Here is a 13,455-nt window from a genome sequence, read left to right as displayed (position 1 = left end):
AGTTTATGAATGCTTTGGGTGGGTGAGAATGAGATTTAACAATTACTGATTAAGACTTTGCTTGTTACTGCTTTTGATTTATTTTTATCAACAATGATAGTACCCTGTACAAATAAGTTACATTATGCTATTGCTAACAAGGCTGCTGTTCTTGTTCTTTGATGCACTATGCCATGGAGGAGTTTGTCAGTATGGTTTTGTTGAATTTGAATACATTAGATTTCTTGCCAACACCAAGTGTTGTCTGTCTCGGTTAACAACACCCTGATGCAATATGAAATCCTGAAATTAGATCGCCTTAAAATGGGGCCTAGGAAAATGCGTTTGAAATTGTAGTTTTATATGCGAAAAAATCTAATATATGAAGGATTTGTGAAAGGTTTACTTGATAAATTGGTATAGCTTAAAATACTCCTCTTGTGTGCCTCACACATTTTAAACCAAGGCCATTAGGGTTTATATTCAGTGCTATATGCCTTGTTACTTCATGTTTCTGCACCATGGTAGAGCTCTCTGATTTGGTTTGGTCTATATTAAACAGATTTGAATACGTACATAGTTCTTCAACTCCTTCTTTCTGGTCATTAGTTTGGGGGTTGGTAGCATAGCATAGCATCTACAATGTAATTGGTGCTTTAAACCTACAGAAAGAAGTCGTGTTTCCTGCAGTCAAAATAGTCTCAGAATCAGAGTAAAATCTTTACTTGTTTTACCTTATAAGGGTGGAAGGTCAATTTGCTGTTGATTGAAATCTTTTGTGACAGATAGACCTTGGCATGTGGTGTGCCTTGTTTAGTAGTAGTTTAATAGAATATAGTTTAATAGAATATCTTGGCAGCAATAATTTAGAACATTAGTATAATGCTATTAACAGGTTGTTGGATAAAGAGAGTCTTGGTTTTAAAAATTGAAAATTTGTCGCAATCAGTGTTACAGGCGGTTGATATTAAGAAAAATTAAACGTTTTTTGGTCCTGAAAAGATAGATGAAGTTTATTTGGTTGTACATAGCGTCTCATATGTTTCTTGAACTGTGGATGCAACTTTTTATTAAAAGGTTGGTCCTGCAACTGGTGCATTAAGTGTATACTGCTGTGAGTTTTTGTTATCTGATTTACTATTTTATAGGTATTTTATAGGTTAGAGCCAGGGATGAGCAAGTTCGGTACCGGTATCAAACTGGTACCGGCACAGGTGGTCGGTACCAAACTTTGAGTTTCGGGATCGGTACGGTACGGTACAATACCGGTATTTCCTGAATTTTTACCTTCAATACCGGTACTGTACCGTATATTTCGGTACCGGTACCAAGAATATGTGATTTTTGGGATCGGAATTTTCGATACCGGTATAGGTCTCATCCCTAGTTAGTGCTTGTATTACATACCGTCAAAAAATTCTGTAAGTAAAAAATTATTACATGTTATACGTAAATACAGTTATTTCATATATTAATTTTATTTATGACTTTTTAATAAGTTTTTATGTATGTATCATGTACTATTAATTATAAGTTGCAAATCAAACCTTGGTGTTTAGCTTTTTTAAAAATAAAACATTTATACCGATATTATTATATAACATTATGTGTATATAAAAATAAATTATTCATACTGATATTATTATATTACTTGTATTGATGTCATGTAAACATTTTATTGTTGTTAAAATGTGAGACTATCATCAAACATTTTGTTAGTTGGGGGCCGGTCGGGCCAAAAACTAATATTTAGGATTATTTAAATTCAATAAACCTTATATAAAACGAATACGGACACCTTTTGAAAATTTTTGAATAGTAAGTAAGACGATCTTCAATAGAAGATTTTTAGGGTGCGTTCCTTTCACAGAATTCGTGTGAATTCAAAGGAATTGGAATTAAAATCCCATGACATCGCGTGTTCGTTTCGTTGAAATAGGAATCTTAATTCCATTTTGGTGTAGTCGGTTGTCAAGGAATTGGAATTCAATTCCTTCAAGATCCTTTAAATAAAGGGATTCTAAATTCTTCAAAATGTGAATGATTTCAAGTGAATTCATTGGAAATTTTCTCTTGAGGGTTTTTTTTTAATTTAATGAGAACAACGAATAAATCATTTTAGTTTTTTTATTTTTTTTGTTTTTTATTTATATTTTGAGTTATGAATTTTTTATTATTATTTTGAATATTTTTTTAAGGGGTTTTTTATCTTAATAGAAAACCTCTAAAAAATTCAAAAAAAAAAATAAAAATAAAAATAAATTATAACACAAAGTATAAATAAAAAACAAAAATTCTTAAAAAACTAAAATGTTTCCGTCGTTATTCTCGTTTAAAAAAAACCGATTCCAATTCATTTGTCAAATGAACACATCAAGAATGGAATTGGATTTCAATTCCTTTAAATTTCAATTCCTATTGAAATGTTTAGATTCCAAATCCAATTCCTTTCAATTCCAAATCCTATGCAAATTCCAATTTCAATTCCATTCTATTCTGTGAAACGAAAACGCTCTTACGTGTTTTTAGAAGAGAGAGAATGTGATGTGGAAGAGAGAGGTTACACAAGCACATGGCACAGCTATCACATCCTATCAAGGCGCGACACGTGTCCATTCAGATATAAAAGAATATTCTAGACAGTAACAATTTCAATAATCACCGTCCTCCGTCCCCGGCTATAAATACCTTCATCATCATCATTAGGTACTCATTCACTCTTCACATATTATATTAATCACTTTGTACTTTCTCTCCTTACAGAACAGCACTTATCCTAACGCCGGAAGGTGGTTACGAGAAGGCTCCCCCTCTTGTCATTCCCGTGACGAAACTCACGGTGTCTGCTTTGCAGGAATTAGTTGAAGATATGAGTACATCTGACTTGTTGGTTCGTGTTGTAGTTTGTACTTGGTGGAAACATAGATCCGATCCCCACTAGATTAGATCCGTGCTTCTTCAACGATAAAGTGAAATCGTGTTTCACAATAAATATAAGAGAAAATTACAAAATAAAAAAACATTGCGTCCATGATGCGAAATATGAACCAGAAGACCAACTGGTAGGAGACTTGACTTTTGTATGGGACGTCTATACATCACCAAACTTCTTATTCAAATTTTTTAAAGTCCAACTATTTTGACTTTGACTTTGAAAATTCAAAAATAATGGCTTGAATAGTTATATTTACGTTTAGGAATATAATTATTTTGAAATAAAATAAAAGTGCAAAAACCAGCAGACTCTTTTTTATTGCATGTAATTTTATGTTTGTCTGCATTTGGCTTAAAAATGGGTCCTATTAGATACACCCATATTCCCCCCTCCAATTCGCCCCGTATAAGGTTATACGGGGGTTATACGGGGCCCAATATGCCTCGTATAGTTGTATACGGTATTGGGGGGTGTTTTTAGCAAAACTGGAGTGTCTCTAGAAAACCCCATAAAAATATATAATTTGTATTAAACTATATTTTCATCCCGGCGCAAAATATAATTATTTTGAAATAAAATAAAAATGCAAAAACCAGGGGACTCTTTTTTATTGCATGTAATTTTATGTTTGTCTGAATTTGGCTTAAAAATATAATTTGTATTTAACTAGATTTTCATCCCGGAGCGTTACGCCGAGACAATTAATAAAACCTTAACGTTGAAACTTGAATGTTGGTAAAACCCGAGCGTTACGTTGGTGAGTTGACGCGAATTCAATTAGTATCGTTTACGTTCTTTAAAGAATAGACACCATTGGTAAAACCTTAGTGCCCAAAAAAATATACAGTCGTCAAATTAACATATAAAAAAATAAATTATTTAAAACGAGTTTGTTTCGTCAGTAAACCCGGGCGGTGGTAAAACCCAAACGTTGTCAGTCACGGACATTGAGGCGGTAACTGGACACAAATTCGGTCGATTTGGGCTACATATTTATTACGTTACCGAAGATAAAAAGGAAAAGTATAAAAATTGAGTTGACCAATGGAGTGGTGTCAGCATGTAAACTCGGGCGTCGGTAAACCGAGCGTTGTCAGTCTCGGACGTTGAGACGTTGAGCCTATGAAATTTTGTGGGAAACTCAGATTTGGTATAATATGATCACATATGAAATTTGTGGTCATTTGGAAAACCCTAGCTATGTTTTGTGGGTACTCAGGGCAATGTCAGCTCGGGGTTTACTTCCCTTGCTATCTCTTAGTCACTATAGTCAATATTATAATAATATAATATTTTAATGTTATTATAATTTTCATACTAGACTGGGCTGTATATCTAGTCTGGGTATAGTTGTCACGCTCAGAAAGTGTTAGTAGGCTTAGATTGTGATATTGTTCAGTGTTTAATATTTAAAATCGAAATTGGCTTAGTTTCCCCGTTTCACCAGCTGGGCCAAGTTGCTCGTTTACGTGTTTGGAAAATAGTTATGAGTATGTAAACTTGGGTAAACGTGTTGGTTGATAAAATGATTAAGTTATAAAGAAAGATCACAGTTTAGGGGTCTGGATTCGCTACGGGGCTCATTTCCGTTTATTCAGTTTGGTTTGGAGAAAAACGCGCACAATCTATCCAAATTGTCCGGATTTCTCACAAAAAGTTCGTTTTTACTTCACTAATTTGAAAATATGCTTTTTAATCACTCATGATGTTCAGATATTCTAACAGGTTCGTTAATTGCAAACTCGTCGGTTTTTGTCAAAATTGAATTTGTTTAACATTCAAAATAGCACAATTAATAATCCGTTTATCATTAAATTATGAAAATTTAGACACTTATCAATAAAATGTGTATATTTTTATAAAAATATTTTTGGAATGATTTACTGATTTATTAATTTATAAAAATTCATTTTATATGCTTTATTGAGCCCGAAAATCGTCCGTTTATACCAGACGATTTCCGAATAATAGAAAAAATTCTTGAGTGATCAAAATACTTACCAAAACAACCTGCAACTTTTCCAGAAGCTAACCATCTTGTCAATTATCCTTTTCAAGCCAAAAACGATTATGAAAACCCGACTAAACGCGAATCGATAAAACATAGCTAGGGTTTTCCAAATGACCCCAAATTTCATATGTGATCATATTATACCAAATCTGAGTTTCCCACAAAATTTCATAATTTTTCAATCATTTTAAGTATTTTTCCCAAATAAACATCCCTATTCGGTAATAAATTCGCCAAATATTCTCGGATTGTCGAAAAATTACCAAATTTGGAAAGGGACTCATTCATATGGTCCCTGATTTCTTTGCAAAATTTTACAAGCTAAAAATATGTACATCACAATCTAAACCTAAACAGTCCGTAATCAAAAATTTCGACATTACCTTTGCGGTTTTCGTTCGTTTTCGCTCTCTTATACAAGTTTCCGGGTTCTTGTGCTTCTAAGTAAGCTAGTTACAGGTCCTATATCACAAATCAGCCATGTATCATCAAGAGAACAGCCATGAAAGTTAGGATTTCGGTTAGGGTTCTAAACTGAACTTTTGAACCGTAAAAACGTCGTTTAAACCATCTAATCCATGTTTATGGCCAAAAAACTTATCAAAACAGGTTCCTAACCATGTGTATGATCAAAGTATACTTTTGGACCATTTTCAGAGTTTTTACATGGTTAGAAGTGATTTTTGGCAATCAAACTATGTTTTCACATAATTAAACATGGTAGAAATTGATTAAAATGGATTAATACCTTAGGGTTTTGCTATGGTGTGAATGAACAGCAGCTAATTGATGAAGAAGTTCTGGAAAAATACGTTCCAAAATATCTTAACTTGTTTATAATAAATAAAACAAATTAATATTAATAGAAAGGGTTTATAGTCAACATTGGCGGACTGGGCTTGTTGGGCCCCCTTTTGGGCCCATTTGGCCAAATTTTCTCGATTTACGTACCCAAACGTGAAATGCCGAGTCCAAATTTATTTCGGGTTCGGTTTTTGGAGCGAAAAATATATCGGGTACGACAAACAGTGCGAAAACGAATGTTTTTCGACTATTTTTGTGTAAATTTATAAAAACATACTATTCGTTTGTAAAAAATAGAAAATATTTTCAGGAATCGCTTAAAAAATTCCCACTAAGTGTTTTGTAAATCTTTTTCGGCTTGATGGATGATACAATGCTTGTTTTGTAACTTTCTTTCACGTTTAAATCCACAGCGGGAAGTTAAACGGGTATGTTTTTGTATAACTGGTTTGCTATTGAACTAAGGCCATAATACTAATATGTTGGCTTATATTCAACTTATATCACTTATAGATGCCCCCCGGGATATCTGGGTCATAACCAGACCCGTTTGGTTATCCGTTCGTTCGTTACGCAATAAGTGGTTAATCGCTTATTGGATGTGTGAATACTAATGTGTAACCGGTTTTTCTACGAATGTCACATTAACCGTATCGTACCGATACCGAAAACTAAAAACTTGGTACTGATTCGGTTCCGAATTCGGTACGGTACCAGTACCAAAAATGCTCATCCTTAACTTCCATTATGTTCCTTCCGGTACTAAAACGAAAAAAAAAAAGAAAACAAAATTGTATGGACAACTAAGATGCCGCCAAGTGACCCAATGGTGGCTTAGCGGCACCAAACCTGTAGTTTATATATATTAGATAATTATAACATATAAAATTATAGTAAATGTATTGTGTCTTAGATCATGTGTATTGGGGCATTTCTACCTCTAAAACGTCGGGAACACCCCCCTCCCCGGGGCACTTTGGAAAGAGGGGGGGGGGGGGGGGCGGTTCTCACAAAGCGCCGAAAGGGGGGAATAGAATGGAAGTTGATTGATGGCTTTTTATTTGTTTTGTTTTAAATAAAGAAAAATAATAATGAGATAAGGATAGGTAGGTGTTTCATCCACTACACCCCCTTTTTTTGTCAAAAGGCCCATATGGTGACGTGACACACCATTACGCAAAACGCTTTCATATGGGCTCCAACAAGTATACACGATCTAACAAGTTACAACTTTGTAAAATACTGGTTTACTGTTCTGGTAGGAAATTTATTTATTTTATTTCTTATATATGAAATGATCTAAAAATTTGATAAAATAATGTTTATATTTCTTTCAATGAAATATTCTAAAAATGTGGTAAAGTACTGTTTATACATAAATAACTTTTGTCAAATAATAATAATAAAATGTTCATAATATAAAAGTGTTCATAATAATAATAATAATAATAATAATAATAATAAAAGTGTTCATAATATATTAGAGCATTCTCATCTGGTTTTCTAAATTTTTGTTAGGTGAGTTTGTAAATTATAGGATGGGATTTTGAGTGGTAGTGAGTGTAAATTATAGGGTGGAGAGAAAAAACATAGTGATTTTTGTAAATTTGGGTAAAAGGTAGTGTTTTTTTTTTTGTAAATTATAGGGTGGAGAGAGAAAACTGTAATACTAAAGTACTAAAAAAAATATTATTTAATTAAACAGAAGAGAGAAATGTAATGTTTTTTTAGTGTAATTATAGAGATAGGAATAGAAGATTGGTTGAGAATGCTCTTATGTGTGGTTTGAGGTAAAATAGACTTTTGCATGCAATGTTTGCAAATCCGACAAGGGTTTTATGTATCCGTCAAATTACACATGATTTTAAACATACAGTTGTAATGGTTTGGATGCCTCATGTAATTTACATAATTTGTTCATGCGACAACTTTGATAGATTGTTGTAATTAGTGTAGACCCGACCATCGCTTTAATCATACCTCTTAGACACGCCGTTGTTACTAGCACAAGCTGTTATGAAGAAAAGAAAGTGAAACTTTAAGTCCTTTAACAACTTTATCATTGAAACATGAAATCATCTTTATCATTAAAACAAATTTTAACATCGTCTTTCAGATTTATCATCAAGTTATATTTAATCAGAAAAACACTATATGTATGTGTATATAATAATATTAAATACATATGAGAAATGAAATTTTGTTAGATTTACCATCATGTCAACTGTGTTTATCTTTTCTTTTTATTCTCCTATTTCTCTTTTGTTTGAACAAATAAGACAACATATTCGAGATTACCCTAACAAAATGGACCGTCCTTTCTTTTTGTTCGAACAAATAAGATAGCATATCTGAGATTACCCTAACAAAATGGGTCATCCTTTCTTTTTGTTCGAAGAGCAGAGCGTGGTGACCTAACCCATCTACTCAAAAGAAAACTGACAACTTAAAAACCCTTGACTAAACCTAAAAAAAAAGAAAAAAAAATGTTATATGCGAAACTCCAACACACAAACCTTTTAAAAAAATAAAATAGAGAAGAAAACTGGAGTGCACTTGTGTTTATCTGAGCCAATCTTTCTAGATGCTCTAGACTACATACTATTGATATAAATATTTTAATAATATAGTTGGCAACTTCGAATGGAACTTTGATTTACCAAATCACATGTTTCCAATTTTATATTCTACCCCTATAGAATATTAATGTGTATTTACTACCTGAAATTTTGTCAATTCTGTCTACATATTCGTATCGGTTGGACATAACATTGTTGGACTTAAATACATAGTGTACTGAGGGCGTGTTTGAGTTAGACACCTTGTTATTAACATCTCCAACACATCTTTAAACCATCATAAAAAAATTGTTATTTTTCTTTTCATATATAGGAATATCATATTCAAATTGAAGGGTATAAAACTCAAAATATTGTGATAAAAGGTTAAAAATAATGAAGTATATAAAGTTAATTTAGTTTATAAATTCGGCTAAATATATTTTTAGCAATAATATGTATAATTTACTTAAATTTTTATTATTATAACACTATCATTTACTAAGTATTGCCTATTCAAATGTAGACACAAAGATTTTGATACATGCACCTTTTTTCAATTATCCCTAGTATTTAGTAACCGTTACTATCTTTAGTCTCTAAAGTGCAAACATATCTATATTTTCATTTCCCCATATACCTTTTGACAGTATTTTTTATTAAGATAATTATAAGCCAGCCAGTCGACATCATATACCTTTGAAAGTCAAAACATTTGACCATAACCGATGATAGAGAGGGTAGAAATCAGAAAATAAATAATATTTAGGGATCATTCTTGTAGCTTTCTCTTTATAATAATCAAAATGCACCCACATAAAATTTGAGAGTTCAAACAAAACTAAAATCTGCTTCCAAACCTCTCCAACGATACCGTGCATGCGAACACCAATATGACAATTACACCCCTACCCTCGCTTCTCCTCCTCTTCCTCCTCCTACCCTTTTACGTCATTTCGCAACCCGCCGATAACAAAAATGACCAAAACACCCTTCTCAATATCAAACAATTCTGGACCAATCCACCCTCTATCAGCCACTGGAACCAATCCTCCAACCCTTGCACATGGCCGGAGATCACATGTACCGCCGCCACCGTCACCAGAATCGCCATACCCGGTCAAAACATCATCGGAAACTTCCCACCGTTCATTTGTGACATCAAAAACTTAACACATCTTGATCTTAACTACAATTACATCACCGGGTCATTCCCAACAGCTCTCTACAAGTGCACCAACCTCCGGTACCTTGATCTCTCTCAAAACAACTTTTCGGGACGAATACCGGACGACATATCACGGTTGTCACCCGAGCTGAAGTACCTTAGCTTTTCGGGCAATCGCTTCACCGGGGATATTCCGGCAAATGTTTCAAGATTATTGAAGCTTTCAGTCCTTCACCTAGAAATGAATTACTTTAACGGTAGTTTTCCGGAGGAAATCGGTTACATGAATGATCTTGAGGAGTTGTACTTGGGTTTTAATCCTTATACACCATCAAGACTTCATCAGAGTTATTTTCAAATGAAAAGGCTTCGGATTTTTATCATGACGGAAGCCAACTTGATCGGAGAGATACCAGGTATTATTAGATTGAATATATTATTTAGAGTTTGTTATAATTATCTCTACATAAGTTAAATTAGGACATGTTAAGAGGGGTGTTGTTAGGTAGGTGTTGGACGATTCGGTTCAATGTTCAAATCGAACCAAAAAAATTCCAACATTTTGTTTTAAAATCACTATTTAGTTCTGATTAAATATGTTTTTTGTTTTTGGTTTCGATTTTGGCAATAGGTTCGGTTTTATTTAAGGTTTTGGCATTTGACATTAATTTATTTTTTAAGTCGAATTGAAGAAAAACAAATAAAAATAAAAAATAAAATTTAAAACTAATTTTTCTTTTTAACTAACTAACTAATGATTGATTAATTGATTATTAACATTAAAATATAATTTGCTTGGGTTCTGTAACCAAAAATGAACCGTAAATTCGGTTTCTAGAAAAACATAAAATTAAATCGCAAATTTTGTTGTTATGCCAATGATTTCGGTTACATAGCACACACTTAGAAAATACGGTTATTCTTACTACATTTAATTAGGTTTTCTTTTATTTATATTAATGTATTTTATAGTTAATTATTCTATACCAGGAAATCTATCCGGCATGCCGGCAATGAAGTTGTTGGATTTATCCGTTAACAATATCAACGGAACAATACCAACTGATCTGTTCATGCTAAAAAACTTAACTCAAATCTACGTTTACGAGAACAACTTAACCGGCGAAATCCCTGATGCAATAGAATCATCAAACATGGAGATCATTGACCTCTCTGACAACAAGCTGACAGGAAAGATCCCAGAGGGTTTCGGGAATCTAATGCATTTACGGAACTTAAGCCTCATGACCAACCAATTAACCGGTGAACTTCCAGCAGGTATCGCCCGGTTGCCTAACCTGTATGATATTCGAATTTTCAGCAACAACTTGTCAGGTCAATTCCCACCGGACTTTGGAAGGTACTCTGTGTTGAAGATATTCGACGTAGCCGATAACAGTTTCTCCGGAAACCTTCCAGAATATTTATGTTACAACGGGCAGCTTAAAGGGCTGGAGGTTTTTAATAACAATCTTTCTGGTGAGATTCCCAACTCACTCGGAAACTGTAGCAGTTTGAAGAGTTTTCAGGCGTACGGGAACCGGTTTTCGGGATCAATCCCGGACGGGTTGTGGACGGGTTCAAGATTAGAAAGGGTTAAAATAGGCGGGAATTTGTTTTCTGGCGAGTTGCCGGTGAAATTGGGGCCAATTTTGTCAACACTTGAAGTTAGTAATAATAACTTTTCTGGTGAAATTCCTAGTCAAGTATCCTCTTGGACGAGTCTTGTGGTTTTCAAAGCAAGTTATAATTTACTCCATGGTGTAATTCCACAAGAGTTAACTGCACTTCCTAATTTACTAACTTTAATGCTGGACGGAAACCAGCTTTCCGGTGACATTCCGACGACTATAGTCTCCTGGAACTCACTCAGCTCTTTGAACCTGAGTAGAAACCAACTAACCGGTCAGATTCCGGTAGGTCTCGGGTTCTTAAAGTCTCTAAACGAATTGGATTTGTCAAGAAACAATCTCTCCGGCCAGATACCGAGTCAGCTCGGTATAAGGCTCACTTCGATTGATCTTTCAGGTAATAATCTCACGGGAACCATTCCGAGTCAATTCAATAATGGCGCCTTTGATCAAAGTTTCCTTAACAATCCCGGGCTTTGTTCAAATAACCCGTCTTTGGGCCTTAGTGCTTGCAGTTCCCGGACCGAAACACGATCTTCTAAGAAGACATCTACCAAGTTTGTGGCGATAATCGCAAGCATAGCGGCGATATTGTTCGTTCTAGCTGTACTAATGACCGCATATGCTATTATTCATTATCGAAGAAGAAACAACTATTTGAATTGGAAGTTTACTTCTTTCCAAAAGTTAAACTTCACGGAATATACAATCTTGCCTCGGTTGACCGAGAATAATGTGATCGGGCAGGGTGGTTCGGGGAAGGTGTACCGGGTCCCGGTAAACCAATCGGGCGAGTTTGTGGCGGTAAAGAAGATTTCAAGTAAAAAAGATTTAGATCAAAGGTTGGAGAAGGAGTTTTTATCAGAAGTTGAGATACTAAGCGCGATTCGCCACTCAAACATAGTTAAACTCTTGGGTTGCATTTTGTCCGACAACTCGAAGCTACTTGTGTATGAGTACTTAGAGAACCGGAGCTTGGATCGTTGGCTGCATGGAAAGAGGGCTCCATCGAGTCGTGGGCTCAATGGCTTAGTGCGCCATATGGTGCTTGATTGGCCTAAAAGGTTGCACATTGCATTGGGGGCGGCTCGTGGTTTATGTTATATGCATGACGATTGTGTTCCAGCGGTAATTCACCGGGATGTGAAATCAAGCAACGTGCTTTTGGATAGTGATTTCAATGCAAAGATAGCCGATTTTGGGTTAGCCAGGATGTTAGCCAAAGAAAGCGAGTTCAACTCGATGTCAACTGTGGCTGGCTCGTTCGGATACATGGCTCCAGGTATAGTTTTCTGATCCACAAAACTATAGTGTGCTTATGTTATATCACACGCCAATATAATACATATATATATATATATATATATATATTTTTACAGAATATGCTAACATGACAAGAGTGAATGAAAAGATTGATGTTTATAGCTTTGGAGTAATATTGCTAGAGTTAACAACGGGGAAAGAGGCGAGTGATGGCAATGAAAATTTGTCACTAGCCGAATGGGCATGGCAACGGGCTCAATGTGGTGCACCGATTGTAGATGCTTTAGACAATGAAGTTAACGAGCCTAGGTATATTAATGATATGACTAATGTGTTTAAACTCGGGCTTTGGTGCACTAGCAAGTTGCCGACCGATAGACCCTCCATGCAAGAGGTATGTCAGATGTTGCTACGTTGCAGCGTGGCCGCAGAAGTGAAGACCGAGGCAGAGAAGAATTGCGGTGATGTGGCGGGTCATTTTCCCCTTCTTAAGGTAGAAAACGTTTGAAAGTATGTTTATATTGTATATAACTAGAATTTATTGCATTGTAGAACATATAGATAATAAATTTGGTTGGTCTAGTAAATTGCCATGAAATTTATTGTTGTAGTTTTTGTTTTTGTTTTCTATCCCTGGTTAACCGAATTAGCTAAACCTAACCATTCCAATTTCTATCGATTTTCAATATATTTTTATACTAGATTTTATCCCCCGTATTACAGGGGTTGTTTTACATTATTCGTTTTTAATATTTATATATGTATATTTGGATTTTAATTTTATTTATTGTAAGAAATTTAATAATTAATATACTTGAGGTTTGATGATAAAATAGTTTCACAAATAAATAATATGTTATAATCCGGTTTAAAAGCTATCTGGGTTTAGTGATACCCATTGCCCGTTTATTTTCTTTATTATAATATCTGGGTTTAATTAAATAAAATAGGATATTAATTTTTAGTATATTCCTATTTTATAAGATTTTCATATCAAATATTTGATGAGATTATTTTTTTAATATAATGAGATGTTATAACCCATTTAAGAGCTATCTGGGTTTGGCGAGACCTTTACCCGTGAATTCGGGTCAAATGCGTGAGAA

The 13,455-nt window shown here is 34.3% G+C and overlaps 1 protein-coding gene across 1 annotated transcript; it reads left to right on the top strand.

Annotated features, from left to right (window-relative positions):
* Nucleotides 1-9,179: 9,179 nt before the first annotated feature.
* LOC143571314 (uncharacterized) lies at nt 9,180-12,923 on the top strand. The gene is made up of 3 exons (XM_077056773.1): nt 9,180-9,871; nt 10,446-12,368; nt 12,466-12,923. The coding sequence occupies exons 1-3, from the start codon at nt 9,181-9,183 to the stop codon at nt 12,855-12,857; spliced, it is 3,006 nt and encodes a 1,001-aa protein (XP_076912888.1). The 5' UTR covers nt 9,180; the 3' UTR covers nt 12,858-12,923.
* Nucleotides 12,924-13,455: the final 532 nt, after the last annotated feature.

Source organism: Bidens hawaiensis, unplaced genomic scaffold, assembly GCF_021521415.1.
Source record: "Bidens hawaiensis isolate Kalapana, Puna unplaced genomic scaffold, B.hawaiensis_p1.1 tig00025349_1, whole genome shotgun sequence".
Taxonomy (NCBI): domain Eukaryota; kingdom Viridiplantae; phylum Streptophyta; class Magnoliopsida; order Asterales; family Asteraceae; genus Bidens; species Bidens hawaiensis.
Note: the sequence above shows the minus strand (reverse complement) of the source record. Positions and strands in the feature narration are given on the sequence as shown.

Excerpts from the sequence above, each read along its gene's own strand:
- LOC143571314 (XM_077056773.1), top strand. The coding sequence starts at position 9,181 with ATGACAATTACACCCCTACCCTCGCTTCTCCTCCTCTTCCTCCTCCTA. Across the intron at positions 9,872-10,445 it reads CTTGATCGGAGAGATACCAG|GAAATCTATCCGGCATGCCG; the intron begins GTATTATTAGAT and ends ATTCTATACCAG. Across the intron at positions 12,369-12,465 it reads GTTCGGATACATGGCTCCAG|AATATGCTAACATGACAAGA; the intron begins GTATAGTTTTCT and ends ATATTTTTACAG.